Source organism: Leptopilina boulardi, unplaced genomic scaffold (assembly GCF_019393585.1).
Source record: "Leptopilina boulardi isolate dan_hultmark-lab unplaced genomic scaffold, ZJU_Lbou_2.1 LbouV2_110, whole genome shotgun sequence".
NCBI lineage: Eukaryota > Metazoa > Arthropoda > Insecta > Hymenoptera > Figitidae > Leptopilina > Leptopilina boulardi.
Window position 1 is genome coordinate 27,870 of NW_026137653.1, and position 18,673 is coordinate 46,542.

Here is an 18,673-nt window from a genome sequence, read left to right on the forward strand (position 1 = left end):
TATATTAAACTTATTTTTACGTTATTAAACGTTTAAAACGTTATTTAAACGTTATTTTAATCAGTTTATTTATAATTTACTTAATGTAGATTTAAAGAAAAATCAAGAAATTATTTTCATTTATTTATTATTTACTCAAATGGAAGGCAATCGATAAATTTGCAACAAATAAAAATAAATAACACGTTCTCTACATCGTTATTCAATTATACATAGTCAACAAAATCAACATATCTTTTTCTCTCTTTCTCACAGAGCATACTCAACTTTTGACTCCCCCCCTTTTATTCAATATAATATAATATTAATAATAATATTCACAAAGCATTACAATCATATTTCATGGATTAAATAAACACATGCACTTCCGACATCAGACGCACAGCCTAATTAATTAATTATATAAATTCGTCATATATAACTGAAATGGGTAATTCAATGTACAGGCAAATTCTAAAAATCTGGAAGCATTTAAAAAGCAGTATGATATTTTAATACAATTTCTGTACTTTTTGCTTTCGCTTCACTTATAATTATTTATATATATATTTATATTTATGTATACGCTTACATGTACGACATATGATACAATATTTTACAAAAAAAAAACAATAAAATTTTTTATTGTTATGGCAATGGCTTAATTTATACATTTTTTTTTTTGCCACATTTTAATAATAAATGGTCATTTACAATAAGAATTTTTTTATTATTGATTCTGCTTTAATCCTAAAGTATAGCGTTTCAAATTTTTCAAAAAAAAAAAAAAAAAAAAAAAAATTATACAAGTTCTGCATTTAGAAAAAAGAAATTGTATTCAAAATCGTCAAGTTATAAATGCAGATTAATTATATCAGATGACAAACATATAACAAGAATGACATTTTTCGAACAGTGTTTCAAATTTTATTTCATCGTTCATTGAAATAAAAAAGTTATATTTTTTTTTTTAGTAAATGCAGTGATATATATATATAAATATTTATCCATATAGTTTCAATTTGGTTTTGTTAGGATATTATTTTATAACATTAGGTATAGCAGGAGTTTTTCAAGTTACTGAACTTTTTTTTTTTAAAAAATATTATTAACATATGTAATAATTATAAAAGAATATATTTTTAAAAATATCCATTTAGCGAATCGATTTCAACCTCTTTTTAAACTACTTTTCTCTACAAAAAAAAAAAATAACAATATTTTTAAAAAGACGTTTCTATAAAAATTAAAATCGACAATTACAATTAAAAGTCTATAATTCAGATAAGAAAAAATTCATTCTTATTTTCAATTATTTTTATAAATTCATTGTAAAATAAAAATCAAGAATTCTTTTCGGAAAGATGTATAATCACTTGCACTTTTTAAAATATCAATAATTAAATATTGAACGATTATTTGCTTAAACTCCTTTTCTCTTATCTATTTTAGTTCGAAAACATGGAATGTCATAACACAACAAGAAAATTAATAACATATAAACACTGCACTGTTAAAAATTCTGTTAAAAAGGGGTTTAAAGAATTTACATTTAAAATATTGGTCTGGTAATAAAGTATTATCCAATCACACAGTAATTGGATAATTACTTGGTGTTTAAAGGGCATTTTCTACCACATCACTTGAACCATGTTACAAGTAGTTTACAATATTCTTAATTAATACTTTGTTTCTTATTTAACTTTAATCTGACCATGTTAAAATAATTATGACAAAAAGGGGTTTTTTTTTTTTTTTTTTTTTTTTGAAAGCTAGATTAATACATGATTTTATGACTTACACACGCTTATGATGCACACATTATTCATAATTATTAACTTTGAAGCGAAGCATGACACAAGTGAAATAATATACGTCCTAGTCGTAAACTGCAATAACGAAAAAAAAAAATTTTTTTTTATCTGAATTCCAGTCGCTTTTAAAAACTATTTTCATCAATATTTTTTATATTCCTTTAGCACCATTATTATTTTTTCTATACTATTCAAAAATTAAATTTTTTTTTCGAAAATTTCAATTAAAACAAGTTCACACTTCCTTTCACTATTTTCTAATTTCAACTCGAGTATATTTTTTTTTTTGAAAATATAAATTTTTAAAATTTATACCTATCTAATGAACATTAATGTAATGTTACGAATATCTTTTCTTATTAAATGATACATAATTTAGGGACAATTCTTGTCTGCTTTTTTTTTACTTTTGTCTAAATATATGAATAAAAATATCAAACATAATAAATTGGAAATAATTTTGCAAAAAAATGTTTGCTTTGCATAGACATTTTAGTACATTATTATTAATAAAATGTACGATTATACGATTGTTATCACGAATTAGGAAATTTCTTTTGACTTTTTTTTTTTTTTTTTGTTTTGAAAGAAATTTGAATTATAGAGAATAAAATAACTTAAGTTTTTAAATAGACTTATGTTGCTAATCACTAAACGCCCTGCTAGAAACTGAAACAAAGTACATACTTTTTCAGTTTTGAGCTGTTCATAAAAGCTATGTCTAATTTTCATAGCTGGTTTTGGATATTTTAAGGATCATATAAAAGTGGTAAAATTTTTAATTAGATATCTATATACGTAGAATGTGTATATATATATGAATATGTGATGTTGATCAGTGCCTTTTTTCGGTACTAATAAAGTGCACTAGATTCTTGTTTTTGTTTTAAGTCTTTGCTAATATTTTTCCTAGTTAAGTACATATGAATGAGAGTACTTCTGGCTAGGTGGCAAAATCCACTTTATCCCATGTTAATGAGAGATCGGAGGACATTTTAAAATCATTATCCTCCATACTAAAAAGTTCAAATGGATCTTGACTATTAGCAAGTAATGGATCAAAGAAATCACTTGATGATGTATGCACTGGAGTTGGTCTATTATTAATTGTACTTGTTGATGGTGGTGGTGATTGTGGCATTAGGGAATCTAGCCAATCAGAATCATCCATATCCATCGGCATATCGCCAATATCCATTAATTCCTGTGGTGTTGACATTTTAACACCTAAATCACATTCTAATTGACCAAAATCCATTGTGTCTAGTGTTTCTAAATCGAGGCCAAGTTCCTGAAAAAATAAAAAAAAAAAGTTGAAGAAACATTGAATTTATTTTAAAATAAAAAATTACCTTACCTTTAAGTCTAAATTGGTATTATCTGATGTGGCAACTTCTTGTCGTGGTTGTGGATCAGGCGATGCAGCTTGCATTGATTGTGGACTGAGTAGCATAGCAGCATCCAATTCAGCTTCGGCTGATGTCAATAGGTCAGCGTTAAATGACGATATTTCTTCTTGATGTTGTTGTTGATGATGATCTTGTTGTTCGTGCATTTGTTGTAACGATGTTGGTAATTGAACTGAAAATGTGGCAAGTGGTAATGGAGGTGGCGGAGGAGGTGGAGGTGGTGGTGGTTGCGCATTAAGTGAAGGACTAGAACAACCGGTGGCTTGAGAAATTTCCATTGCCTCAGGACTAATTGGACTAATTGGATTCGACGTAGTAAACACTAACGATTGCGATGGATTTTCCGTTGAAGTTGTAAAAACAATGTTTTGTGGCATTTGACGATTTGGCGTTGTTGGTGTTGCTGGATCTTGAGCTGCACTCGGCGGTAGTTCTCCATTTTTTATTAATATTTCCAAGACATCGTCAACAACTTGACTCTTTATGTGATTCTTCTGAGCAGGCTCTATTTTCACCTGAAAAAATTATTTCAATTATTAGTAATATTATTTTAATGGAAATTAATTATTAATTAAAATCCCTAATAATTAGAAAATTTATTTTATTAGTTTCTATTTATAGTTTTTACCTTTAGAAGTTTGGTAGCTTCGTCATATTGTGGTGGCGGTGGTTTATTTTCCTCTGACGTGGATGTTGACTGTTGTGTTTGTGCTTGCGCTACCAACGCCCCTAATAATGAGCCATTTAATTTTGTTGCTTTGGCTAAATTCAATACAATTGCCGCTGGTAATTGTACGGTTGTATTATTTTTAACTTGATTCTTTTTATTATTTATTGCAGTTAATGTTGTTGAATCAATAACATTAGTTGTATTATTATTGGGCTGAGCTTGTAAAAATGCTGCTAAACTTGCTTTAGCATTGTGTTGTTGAAAGGCAGCGTGTTGTTGCTGAGTCGTTGCATTGGTTTGTTGTTGATTTTGTTGCATTGCCTGTTGTTGTTGCTGTTGTAAATGCTGCAATTGCTGTAAATGAAGAGCCAATTGTTGTTGTTGCATTTTATTTTGTATATGCTGCTGAAGAACCAATTTTTCAGCACGTACAGTAGTTGGTTGTGTTTGGCGTATTTGTTGTAATTGTTGTTGTGATTTATACAATTCCCTTTGTAATTCCTCGATACGTTTTCTCTGTTCTTTAATTATATCATCACCTGAAAGTTATGCAAAATTATTCTTCACTCAAAATAACGATTAATAATATTAATAATAATAATAAGTTAAGTAGTTGATTTTTAATTTGTTTAAAATGAATGAATTTTACCAGGAGGACTTAATGGATCATCGTGTTCACTGCCGTGCGGTGAATCCGTTCTCGGACTATATGGTTCATCTTTAACTAGGACTGAACATGGACTTTTGGCATGGGAACTAGATTCATCTAAGGCCATTGGTCCCGGAGTATCCATCAGTATATGACCCATGTGTGTAACGTGTGGTCCATTCGAATTTGACGTTGAACCATTGGTTGACGCTTCTGTGAATGGCTTCAATCGTTCAATTAATTGTGGTTTCGATCCAGACACTGGAAGATTTCTTCTCTTCAATTCAATTTTGAGATCACTCACTGTAAGTTATGAAAATTGTTAATTTATGATTATAAGAATTTATTTTGAAAAATAGTGAAATATTCACCTTTCATATCTTCTAATTTACCAAGTGGCCTCAGTGGCGGTTGTTCTATAGTATTGCTTGAGGAATTTGAAGGAGCAGGACTTGGTGCATTGACACTACTATTACTAACACTATTTGTATCGTTTGCTCCACTATTTGGAAGGGTAAGTGGTTTCTGTGCAGCCGGAAGTATAATTTGTGGATACTGTAAAGAAATATTTTTAATTAATTATTATTTATAAATGTAAAAATAGAAAAATTAAAATTACCTTATGTTGCCACTCAAGTTGCCATTGCAGAAAGAGTTGTTGTTGTTGAAGTAACAACTCGTAGCTGGTTTCACCAGGAGAAGTTGAATTGAGGCCGGTTGGAACAGACGATATTGAGGTCTTTTGCGCACTTGGTGGACCCTATTAAGAAATTAATGAATCGCTTATTTAAAAAAAAAAAAAATCCCATTAATTAAGAAAACGATATTTTTTGCATAATTTTTGAAATCTTTGGAAAGATTCACGCATTTTCATGTCAAATTTTAAAATATATGAAAAAGAATTTTTTTAAATTAGTTTCGAAGACATAAAATGGAATTTGTCGATATATGTATAATAAAAAGTAACGTTATTTATGGTTTGGTTGTGCAAGATTGAATAGTGTATGTATATATATATATATATATATATATATACTCTTCTCTCTTAATTCTTTTTTATATTTTGTTTTGGCAATGTCCAGCACGCTTTCTCACCACACGATATCATCTTGTATATATGGTTGAATCCCAAAGAGTTGGGGGTTTGGGTTTGGCACCTACTGGGCAACACGCGCTCTCCTTGCTCCCGGCTACCTCCTTCTTAAGTGCAATTAGCGCTCGAATTACTCAGACCTAACGAGGTAGCTGTGGTTGTGGACCCGAAGCGAGATCACTAAAGTTAATCACCCGATACAATCTTGACTTTCAAGAGAGAGAAAGAGAGAGGAGAGCTTTTTTCTTTCTTTTTGATTCCAAATAAAAAAATTGATCAATCTAGTTATTTTTTTAATTTCAATCTTGAACCTTAGTATTAGAATGATTCTTGAAAGCTGCTAAACTTACTTTATATTCGTGAAATTTGATTGTACGGGTTTTGGGTTGACTTTTGGTTTTGGACTTCTTTCGATTCTTGTCTTTTCCAGGCGCATCGCTTCTTTGACATGCGGAGGCGGCAACGGCGACAGCGGCTGAGATCGGACTTGGTTGAGGCCTTGGGGTGATGGCGGCAGGAGGTAGAGCGGGAGGAGATGCTATCGAAATATTCGAAAGTGGACTCAGGCTGGATGTCGTCGAACCCAGGGACATGGGACTTGGCGCTGGTGCTAGTGGGAGAAGCGTCGACGTGGGTCCGTTGGCTTGACTCGCCTGTAAAACAGCAGCACAAAAGTTTAATTTGTGTGCATCCTCCAAAATTGTGTAACTATCACTTTATATTTAAAAAAAAAAAAAAAGAAAGCATACCTGCGTCGAAACATGTTGATTGTGTTGGAAGGTTTGATTACCGACAACAGAATTACACAAATCGGCAAATGTCTGTATCGTTGGTTCAGTTGAGGCTTGTTGAAAAACAGGTGATGTTGATGTGACAACAACAGCACCGCCCGTTGTTGGTATATTGAGGGAAACTGTAACAATTCCTGCTGAAGCTGCAGCCGTTTCTAATACATCGGTTCGTGATTCTAAAGAAGGTGAAGGAGCACCTTCCGAACTTTGTGAATCGTCCTCGAAAGTAATATAATGGTCTGGATGCTGGGGCTTCGTAACTTGACCTTCGCAAGTTGCCTTAAAGGGAATGTGACCCTCTGCAAAAAAAAAAAATTATTTTTAGTCAATTGACCCTAATTGGCAAAAATTAATTGTAATAAATAAAAAAAAAACTAACCTTTCACTGCTCTTTCAATAGGTTCTTCGGTGTGAAGAATATTTTTTTGAATTAATTCAAGAGGTCCTGGTCTGTGACTTAATTGATCGTTGAGTTGATCAGCGAGTCTAGCTTTTTTCAGCATTCGTTGCTTTTCGGCAAGACTTGGATCCACATGTCCAACATCTTCTAAAATATGTTGTCGTACAAGTTCATCTCTACCGGGTCTTTGTTGAATTTTTGCTTTCAACAAATCGCCAGTTTTTGCTCTCTCCAACTGCTTTCGTTGTTCAAAAAATGCAGGTGGTGTTTTCAAAGCTGTAATAAAATCGAAATAGTTAAAAAAAAAAAATTTTTTAATGAAAATTAATTCCATAAGAATCATTAATTAAATGATTGCTCGGTATTTTATTTTTTCAGAAAAAAAAAAAATTTAATCTTTAAAAAAAGTTTAGCTATCAATTATAGACTACGATCTTCAATTGATGACGTTCATTTGAGGTATTAGAAACATTAAAAGCTTTCGCGAGTTATGTGTTCTCAGTTCTCGAGTTAACTAGCACTCTGTGATCTTTGGGTATAATTAAGTAGTAATTGGATTAATCAGTAGCAATTGTAAGAAAAGGTAACTAACAAAAACATTTACTTCATATATGTTGCGACATGTATCTAATGAATTATCATGAGAATATTTCAGTTTCTTTGGAAATTTTTCTTCGCAAACCTTTTAAAAATAATTATAGAACAAAAATTTTTCTTTTCTAATTCAATACATTACTAAAATGTTTTTTTTTTTTTGCAAAATAAAAATGATTCGGTACAAATTTTTTGGATAAATTAGATCAAAATTTATATAAATATAAAAAATACTCACGAGGCATGATACCCTGTGCTACCAGTTGATTAATTGGTCGCCTTAGCATCAATTTAACCTTTAGTGCTGAAAAACAAAAAAAAATTTTAGATATAAATCTTGAAAGTCCTATTTATTTAGGATGATTATTATAAGGATTATTACAATCGAGTAAAATTATTTCAAATTCAGTAAATTCAACTCTTAAAAAAATTGTTTTTATCTAAAAAATAGGGGGGTACCTAAAAAACCAAAATCTGACGTCAATAGTCAATAAAATTTCAATAATAGCGAATAAGATTATTATTTATCAATATATAATAAGAATGAAATAAATCGACGGAAGCGCATTAATAATAATAATAATAATAATAATCTAAATCGTGATTCATTTAACGTTCTGCTCGAGATCGGAATAATATAGTTAAAACGAAGACACGACATTCTTCATGCGTTCGCAGATTGCACACGCGTGCGCTCCCCGACCAAGGTACAAATTAACACACAAAGGAACTAAGGATATACCTATAAATACGTAGCAACGCGCAACGACGGGACGGATTGCATGAATTCAAAGACGGAAAACGAAACCAGTCGAACACACCGCAATCTGAATTCAAAGCGGTTTAGCAATGTAACAACAACGATATACCGAGCATCAAAAAAGAAATATATGCCTTCGTTATTTTTTCTTCCTTCCTTTTCAATATATATATATATATATAACTTCCCAGTGTATCAAAATTTTATTTCTATTTTGTAATTTAATTTTTAGTTGTACAAAAATTGTTGTTAAAGAAAATAATTTTAATATTTTAAAAAAATTTCGTTTCTAATATAAAATTTTGTGTGTGTTTTTTAGAGCTGGGATAAAATAAGAATAAGATGAATGAAGCAGGAGGTCACGATAACTGGAGTGATAAAGAAGAAATGAAGAGAAACTTCAAGAGAGGTAGCAAGAAGAAGAGAAGGTGGTCCAGAGATGAAGCGGCACGAGCTACTATACTGCATTTAACCAGTCATTTTAAACTCCTTAAATTTCAATCACTGTAATTTCACAGTGATTTCCACTCATTGTGGTTTTGCAGATTTTTTATTGCAAAAACATACAAATTTGTTATTTATTCTGCTAATTCGTAACAATTCTCAAAAGTACAGAAAAATTTATTTAATCCAAATAATTCGTTTATTATCAAACAAATATTTACTTGAATCAAATAAATTTTTTTTCTAAAAATTACAAATACAAAAAAAAGACGAAAAATTGGGTAACGTTTCGAAAATTGTTGAAATTCGTAATTGTAATTGTAATTGTAATTTTATTGTATTGTAATATCGAATAAATACTTAAATCGGAAAGTATATAAAACAATGTTACATTAATATATTGCAATGGGACTGTAAGAATTAAGGAAAAAAAAAGGAGCCTTTTTTATTTAATTTTCATGTGTGACATTTTTTTCTCTTGTGAAACTGCAAGTTGGTATTTGTTAACGTTCACAGAATTTACGAACCTCGCTTTGTATTTATCCCTCTCTCTCTCTCTTCTTTTTAATTCAAGATAAATACTGAAGTTTCGCTCGTTGCGCGCCCATGAAAGAACGATACAGTATTCCCATAAGCAGATTCTCTATAAGTATTTATACAATGCACAGAATGCAAACTCCCCCGTTACATTCCTTTTAAACAGAATTCCCCATCGAACACCGACGACGCCTTGCCCGCATTCCCCTTTATATACTTTATTTAACTGGCTGTCATTAAATTTGCGAGAATATATTTTTTTTATACTTATGTATTAATAATGCGAATTAACAAATCAAACTTTATCGATTAATTCACTCAAATTAATTGTTAACACTCGCCAACGTGATTACGCTCGGCACCTTTATACAGCGATGTGTCTCTTATAAAAAAAATTATTCTCAAATTAAGAATATTGAAATAAATATTTTTTTATATTATTTTTAGTGCCACAAAAAAATGTCGCTAGAGTGGCTACATATCATTCGAAATTATAAAAAGAAATTTTTTTTTTTTGATCTCACGCATTGAAATAACAAAATGATGAATCAATGTCTTCACAGAAAATAATGATATTGGACTCGTAAATAAAATTTTTATCATCTCTCCTATATAATTTATATGTACAGACGGTGGATTATGTCAGAGTCTGTTTCATAATAATATACGAAAAATAAATGAAGTAATATAAGAAAAAAAAAAAAAAAAAAAAAAAATATTTGTCGGTGCATCATCAATGATGCATATGAATAAAAGCCAAACTCTCTTACATCCCTATATCCTCTTCTCCATTTAGTCGTCCTATTTTGGGTTCACGCTTCACCAAGTAAACTGAGGCAAGCAAAGTAGAAAGACAGACGTCACATAAAACTCATTTACATCGTAGCGCAGTGTCGCGCGGGGGTGATCCAATAATACGGAGCTTTGGGTATAAATAAAGCCTCCCAGAGACCCGGAGATTATTCGAAATGTTGTCTCTTTCTCTTACCACACGTATCGTGCATTTTATCATCCTTTTAACAATTCCATCTTGTCATATTTTCCTCAAGCTTTCTCCAAGGCTTATAAATATATACACATGCGCAATATATATATATATATATATATATATACACATTCGTATATCATCGCATTAATTCATCTTAAACTTTTTTTTTATTTTCATTTATGTTCCTTAAATTGATAGTTTAAAAAAAATTAAATTATTATATTTTTAAAAATAATTTATATTTCATTCAAATAATCGATTACGATTATCAAATTGTATGATTTATTTTTTGAAACAAAATCTTAATAATTATTTCTTACAAATAAATATTTATTTGAGTCAAGTAACGAATTATTTAAGTCAAATATTTTTTTTAGTTTTTCTCTTCATCACATTTGCGCCCTAATTTATTGTGAAAAACCAAATTAAAGTGTAGAATACCTCATTTTTTTACACTGGAAAAATATAGTATATTTAATTGAAAATATAATATATTTGAGTTAAATAAACGTATATTTATCTCACAGCCTATTTATTTGGCGAAAATAAATTTTTTTATTTAAATCAAATAAAATTTTTTTTTCAATCAAATACAGGGAATTAAAATTCCAGGACTTTTTCAGGACTTTCCAGGAAAAATTTCTTATTTTTCCAAGACATTAAATTGGATGACCTTAAGGAATAAAAAAATTTTTATTTTAACTATTGTTTTCAGAAATTATTAAAAAATTAATTAATCACTTACACCCAGAGAAATGATTTATTTGAACCAAATAAAATATATTTGAGTTAAATAAACGTATATTTGTCTGAGAGCCTACTAACTTATTTATTTGGCGTAAATAAAAATTTTATTTGTCAGAAATAAATTTTTCTTTGGCTCAAATAAATTTTTTATTTTAATGAAATGAAATATATTTGCAACAAATAAATGAGTTAGTAGGCTCGGAGACAAATATACCATTTCTCTGAGTGTAAGTAAATTTTTATTTTATTTATTTAATGAATATTTTTTAACTTGATTGACAAAATTATAAATTTTTGAAAATTTAAAAGCAAAATATAAAAAATTCCAGGACTTTCAAGGACATTCCAGGACATTTTTTCAAATTCCAGGACATTTCCAGGACTTCCAGGACTAGTAGACACCCTGAAATATTTATTAGGCTGTGAGACAAATATTTCATTTCTCTGTGTGTAATTTTCTTGAATTAATTATACATGGAAAAAAAGATTTACCTAGAACAGTGTAATGTTTCACTGTAGTAGCAAAAATTTTATTTGTTTCAATTAAATCTTTCGCTATTCTAGTGAAATATTTAGCTGTTACAGGTAAATATTTGTTTCCGTGTACTTTTTTCAGTATAGAAAATATTTTTTTTAGAAATTTTTCTCATTTCAAAACGAAAGGATTGATAAATTTTTTTTTTTATTTAATCGACGATAATTTGCTTGTTTAAAATTCAGCTCAACACTCGCTGAATATATATATATATATATATATATACATTAAATTTATGGATATAAATAATACTTAAATGTTCGCTCGCGTTGAAAGCGCATTTCCCGCTATTGTTTTCAAACGCAAAGAGATTCGCCTTTGCTTATAAAATTTCTTAAGAGGCACATTTATGAACCAGGAGTGCATGTAGTTTGTATACGCAAACACAAACGAGGAGGAAAAATAAAAAGAGGAGGAGAAATCGCAAATCGCAAAACAGGGAGACAGACTTATGAAGGAGGTAAATATTACATATAGGATAACGCGAGTATTCTCTCTTTCTCTCTCACTCTCTCTCATTTTGATTCATATTCAAACACATAAACATGTGTAGAAACATGTGCTACTACAATACAAGGAAGTATTTTATGCAACTCTCTCTGTATTTATAAGATTTTCGCTGATGTCTTTTCAATGTGACAGAAACTCGCTCCGCCTTATTGCAACCACGCCTTCTATAATAGAATAATTTTTTAATTTTAAATACCTGCGAATTAACCTGTCGGATAATTGTTCTTTTTTTAATTATATTCAATGAATTTGGTAAAAGAGGAAAATTTTTATTTATACAAAAAGATCTACATTTTGAAAATTAAGCAAAGAGAGTAAAATTCTAGGGAGTTTTTCACTTCTTGGCTGTTTAATCCCTAATAGTCATTATATTAACTCCATATGAGGAGTTAATACAAAAATACTTGTTAGGAATTTTCAGGAATGATTTTTAACACCGAAAATTTTACTCCTTTTATAAAAAAATATGCTCCAAAAGAAAACTTCCCTTGGGATAAAATTAACTCCCTAAGGATCCAAAAAACTTAACTCCAAAAAGGTGCGATTTTTATAGAACTCCGTTTGGAGTTATTTAACTCCCTTTTTTTACAGTGTAAGAAATAACAAATTTAATCGTTTTCAAAAGGGACTAAAAATACTCCGGATATTAATATCCAAAAAGGTACAAATACTCTTCTCCATAAGAGTTGAATTTTACTCCCACAAGGAGTTATAAATTAAATCCCTAGAATTGTACATCTTAATTTTGGAAAAATTGCAAATTTTTTTTTGTACTCTCTAAATCTGAATTAGTAAAAAAGTTTACTAATTTGAATTAGCGACTCACTTTTTGCTTCTCAATTAGTAAAATTGAACTAATTCTACATTCAGAAAAAAATTCGTTTGAAGCAACTAAATTTTGGTTAAATCAACAAAATAAATGCATTGATATACAGTTAACCAAACATTTGGTTGCATAAACCAAACGTTTATTTAGCTCAATCAAATTTTTTCTTTGTTCAATTTTATTAAAATAAACCAAAAAGTTATTTAGATCAAATAAATATTTATTTGAATTAAACAAATTTTGTTTGAACTAACCAAAAAATTGGGTAAATATAAAAAAATGGTACATTTGGTTCAAACATATCTTTTTTCTGAGTGTAAAGCAAAAAGTAAGTCACTAATTTAAATTAGTAAACATTTTTACTAATTCAGATTTAGAGAGTATATAGAATCCTAATGAGAATAAATGTATAAAAATAAATAAAAATTAAAAAAAAATTAATGATGTTAAATTACCTCTTTTGCAAAAAGAAAAAAAATGTCAATATATGTGATTTTCAAAAAAAAAATTGACAAATTAATTTATAAAGAAAATTTCGTTATGCATATAGTTTACTATTTGTTCTTTAATATTTGTCAAGTGAACGAATAACAACTAACGGTGTGCTGTAACAAAACTAACAGCATTAGCTGACATTGTTTCAAAATAGCATCGCGTGGTGCTTTTTCGAGGCGACGTGTTTAAAAATACGTAACGAAAAGAATTCTGTGTAATGTTCTCGCGCAGAGGAATACATACCGTCTGCCAAAATAGTTTATTGTATATAGGCGTTTTGAGAGATTTTTTTCTCTTTTTTTTCTCTTTTTTTTTTTTTTTTTTTTTTTTATTACAGTTCATCGAAATTTCTTACACAATTTAATATAACATTTTCAAAAACAGAAATGAGGGGAATCAAAAGCAAAACCATGTATGATGTATATATTTAGAATTTAGAGACAAATTCTTATTTCGAATCAAATAAACATTCTTTTACTTCTTTATTTTTTTACTTTTTTTTAGATCTATTTATTTTCAATTTACTGTGTCAAGAGTATAGACAGAGAGGGGGGAGGGGGTCTTTGAAATGTAGTTTATTCACACTAATTACTGTGAATGATTTAGTTTTTCTTTTTGAGATTAAAAAATATTATTTCTATTTTGAAAGTTATTTTTACCTTTTGCAAAAGTAGAAAATAATTTTTCTTCCTTAATTGAAAGGCAAAAATTATTTTTACCATTTGCAAAAGTAAGAAATAATTCCTATATTGAAAGTTGAAAATTATTTTTAATTTTTGAAAATTATTCCTTTTCCAAAAAATGAAAAATTATTTTTACCCATTTGGTTTTAAAATTATTCCTTTTCCGAAATTAAACTATTTTTATCTGTCCCAAAAGTAAAATGTTATTTTTACCTTTTGGGAAAGTAAAAAAAAAAGAAGTTATTTTCACCATTTCTAAATGTGAAAAAAATAAATAAAATTGTCACGTCTATAATTAAAAATAGAAATCCCTTTCAAAACAATTTTAAGAATAAATTCATTTTATTCATGTATTTACCCGAGTCGAAATTTAGACTCTCTATAAGTTCTCTAAAAACCTTCTTTTATCCTCCTTTTATTCTCTCCAACACTTTCATACCCTCTTTTCGACCTCGAATTTGCAAAAGTGGAAATATCTGCTATATTGGAGGCTGAAAGGAGGGTTTAAAGATGACTAGAGAGGCGAAAAAGAGGTTAAAAAAACGAAACAATAAAATTAAAAAAATGTAAAAATTGGATTTTTTTCTTATGGACATTATTTATTGACCCTATTGAAGATATATTTATTGGACTTTGTCGTAATACTACAAAACTTTTAGGAGGAATAAAATTTCGAAAAATTCAAATTAAGAAAAAATTCCAAGACCTGTTTTCAATCTCTAAACATGCAGATTTGGAAATAATGATTTCAGGCTGAAAAGAGGCTGAGAAAATCGAGGGTGAAAAGAGGGAAAAATTTCGACTTGGGTACTCTATATAAATCTGAAATTGTAGAAAGAGAATCTTATATTTTAAGGCTGTAATATCTTTAAATTTTTAAAAATAATTCAAGGTTGCAATTTTTTTTTTCTGAATTAATATTTTACAATTTAGAGAGTTAAAACTGGTTAAAAAAAAAATAATTCACAATAAAAAATAATGGAATATCGTTTTTACCTATAGATAAAGAAGGCTATTGACGATAGAAATTTGTTTTATTACCGCGGCATTTTGGAAAAGAATAAGATTCATAAAGATAGTTGCTCATCACCCACGCTTTTCTACTTGGCTTGTTTCTATCTTTCTCTTCTCGTATATATAAATGTAGGCACGCGTACAAGAATTGTTTATATGGACTCAAAGTTGCTGATCGCATACATATATATACGATGAACACAATCTCTTCTGCTTCTTTCTCGCACTCATGCGTGTAAGTCATACATATATATGACATATTCTCGCAAAGAGGAACCTCTCTTGAGGTGAAACTGCATTTCCTGTCAGTGTCGCAAGCCGCGCATCTTTCACAAATATATACTTGAAGGGTCTTTTAGTTGGAACTACACTCTCTTTTGCTCTTTCTCTCTCTTTTTTCTCTCTCTTTATTTCTCTTTTTTCTCTCTCTCTCTCTCTCTTTTTCTCTCTTTATTTCTCTTTCTCTCTCTTCATTTCTATTTCTCTCTTTTTTTTATTTTATATACATATTTCCTCTCTTCTTCCGTCTGTCCGGTTTTCTTTCACTTGCGACTTACGTTTGTTGAAGCAATATATCGTGCCCGGTATAACCAACGTGGGCGGACCACGTGGGCATGACAGCTGAGCCCACGGAAAGTGGTTACTCCCACAAGGATCAACTCTAGCTTCATCGCGAGATCGGGTGCAGAAGAAGATGCTTCGAATCAAGAGAAAAAAAAACACGATATATACATAAAATTCAAAAGAAGAGGATCATGAAAAAAAAACGGGACAACTTATCACGCATATTTTATCAGAAGAAAAAAAAAACCTCGTCCGAGCACGAAGCTTTCCTACTTTCCATATATATATGTGTCTGTGTGTGTGTGTGTCAACTGAGAATTCAAATAAATCGTTATATCTCTTTCGATTGACCTTTCATTTTTTTTTACGCATTATGATTTATAAACATTTTTTTTTGCAACTAAAAAATTTGGTTTTTTCCCAACAAATTTTCCTCTCACAGAATTATTCACAGAAAATTATAAGGTATTAAAATAAAGTGCAACGCTTATTATTTTAATCCAATTTTGCTTATTTTAATACCACAGAAAATTAAAAGGCATTAATATAAGATGCAACGCTTATTATTTTAATCCAATTTTACTTATTTTAATCCATTTTGGTATTAAAATAAGAAAAATTGGATTAAAATAATAAGCGTTGCAGCTTATTTTAATACCTTATAATTTTCTGTGACCAAAATGGATTAAAATAAGCAAAATTGCACTGAAAAAAAAATTTATTTGATTCAAATACTCGATTACTTGAGTTATTATCAAATAAATTTTTATTTGAACCAAATAATTTTTATTTGAATTGTATTTGAACCAATAATTTCTGTACTTGAAACAAATACCATTTAATTGACTCAAATAATAATTATTTGATACAAACACAGAAAATTATAAGGTATTAAAATAAGCTGCAACGCTTATTATTTTAATCCAATTTTGCTTATTTTAATACCAAAATGGATTAAAATAAGCAAAATTGGATTAAAATAATAATCGTTGCAGCTTATTTTAATGCCTTTTAATTTTCTGTGAATAAATATTTATTTGATAATAGTCAAGTATAATCGAGTATTTGAATCAAATAAATTTTTTTTCACTGTGGATTAAAATAATAAGCGTTGCAGCTTATTTTAATGCCTTTTAATTTTCTATGTTTTCAATCTTTCCGTTGCAAAAAATAAATCTTTAAAATTATTTAAAATAAAAATTATTCGCAAACAAATGAAATTTTATTTAAACCAAATAAAAACACTGTATAAAAAAAAAGTACTAAAATAGTATCGATTTTAGGCAACAAAATATGGAAACCAAATGACAATTTAGTACCTAAAATTGATATTAAATTAATGCATTAGAAAAAAAAAAAAAATTAATTTGATTCAAATACTTGTTTACTTGATTATTACACACTAATTGAAAAGTATCAAATTGATACCAGAAATATCAAATTGATATAAAAATTTGTATCAATTTGATATTTTTGGTATCAATTTGATATTTTTAAATTTGTGTGTATCAAAGAAATATTTACTTGAACCAAATAATTTTTTTTCAGTGTACCTTCCGTTTTACAGTGAATTATTTAAGGCAAATAAACTTTCTATAGCTGAATTAGTAAAAAAATTTACTAATTTGAATTAGTGACTCACTCTTTGTTTCTCAATTTAGTAAAATTTAACTAATTCTAAAGCAAAAAGTGAGTTACTAATTTAAATTACACGGAAAAAAAGAAAAAGTAATTTTTACTACTTTCATAGTAAAATTGGAACTGTCCGAAGTTTCTGCGCATCTCTGACAACTTTTACTCAAAAAATAGTAAAATTTACTATTTTTGTAATAATTTTTACTATTTCTGGAGTAAATTTTACTATTTCTGGAGCAAATTTTACTATTTTTGGAGTAAAAGTTGCCATAGATGCGCAGAAACTTCGGACAGATCCCATTTTACTATGAAAGTAGTAAAAATTACTTTTTCTTTTTTTCCGTGTAGTAAACATTTTTACTAATTCACATTTAGATAGAAATTTTATTTTAACTAAATAAAAAAATAATTGAAATAACTATATTTATTTTGTCTCTGAAATTATATATAATTTCTCCAAGTGGAAATAATTAATAAATTATTAATTGAAGTTAAATAATGAACGATTTTGCTTTTTATAACACACCGAGGATATATTGAGGCCATCTGGATCTAAATAAAAATGCCTTTTTGTTGATTTCTCTTTTTTTCTGCCATCGCAGATGATCGAAACCTTTTGGTCCTATATTACTCAAGTAATATATATATTTAAAATCTTTCCAAAGTACTTTTCTTTTTAATTTTCATTTTTTACAAAAACAACGTCTTTCTATTTTCGTCCCTGTTTTTCTCCTTATCTTCTTTTCTATATTATTTGTTTCGATTGAAAGTGTTATTTTGATAAAAAAAATTTTTTTTTTCCTTTATATATTATTGTAGAACAACTAATTCGTTTTTCAAGAGCCTTGCTGCAGCTTGTATATATATATATATACTGTTTAATATTGCATCGTGCTAAAAGAAGTCTTGTCCAGAAATGGAGTTGGTTTCGCGGGCAGGAGTTACGATCATCATGAGAAAAACGCCATAATTCTTCAAGCACGTATATGGTGGCAATGCACAGGTGCATGTCACTCGTGTGTGTCACTCCTTTCCTTCATTTTCCTTCCTCTTTATTCACCCTTTAACTAATACTTACAGAAAGAGAGATAGAGAGAGAGAGAGAGCGCCCTTTTCTTAAATCTGATTACTACGCTCGTAATGTATCCTTGGATTAGCACATATGCACCAAGAATACCAATTGACATCTGTTCTCTATGGAGTACAACATATTTTTCAATAAGCCAACCAATCAGAATCTTGCAAATATAACTTGAACCAATCTCTCTCTCTTTCTCTCATCATCATCACTGTGCGGTGGACTCATTGAAAAATAATTAGTTTGTCTGATGGCAATTCTAGAAATAGACTGATCGCATAATCATCGCTTTGAATTGAAAAGATACGCGACAGCTTTGGAAACCTGATCTATGGTGGTAATAGTGCGCAACGCATTAAACTGCACCAACAAGTGCTTCTATCATTTATATAGATCCAAAGAGTTTACGAGTGTGATAAAGTATCTCTTCTGTCTATACTATAGTCCTTGGATGGTTT

General features: G+C 28.9%; 1 protein-coding gene across 1 annotated transcript in view; it reads right to left on the reverse strand.

Annotated features, from left to right (window-relative positions):
* Positions 1-110: 110 nt before the first annotated feature.
* LOC127277589 (myocardin-related transcription factor A) overlaps positions 111-18,673 on the reverse strand; it is a 61,742-nt gene continuing 43,179 nt past the window's right edge. Inside the window, exons 5-14 of the mRNA XM_051298847.1 lie at positions 7,638-7,703; positions 6,785-7,081; positions 6,364-6,704; positions 5,965-6,267; positions 5,141-5,281; positions 4,893-5,076; positions 4,522-4,824; positions 3,831-4,411; positions 3,151-3,717; positions 111-3,084 (exon numbers count right to left, since the gene is read on the reverse strand). Of these exons, the coding sequence (XP_051154804.1) occupies positions 2,737-3,084; positions 3,151-3,717; positions 3,831-4,411; positions 4,522-4,824; positions 4,893-5,076; positions 5,141-5,281; positions 5,965-6,267; positions 6,364-6,704; positions 6,785-7,081; positions 7,638-7,703 (3,131 nt within the window). The 3' untranslated portion in view covers positions 111-2,736. The remainder of the gene's footprint in view (positions 3,085-3,150; positions 3,718-3,830; positions 4,412-4,521; positions 4,825-4,892; positions 5,077-5,140; positions 5,282-5,964; positions 6,268-6,363; positions 6,705-6,784; positions 7,082-7,637; positions 7,704-18,673) is intronic.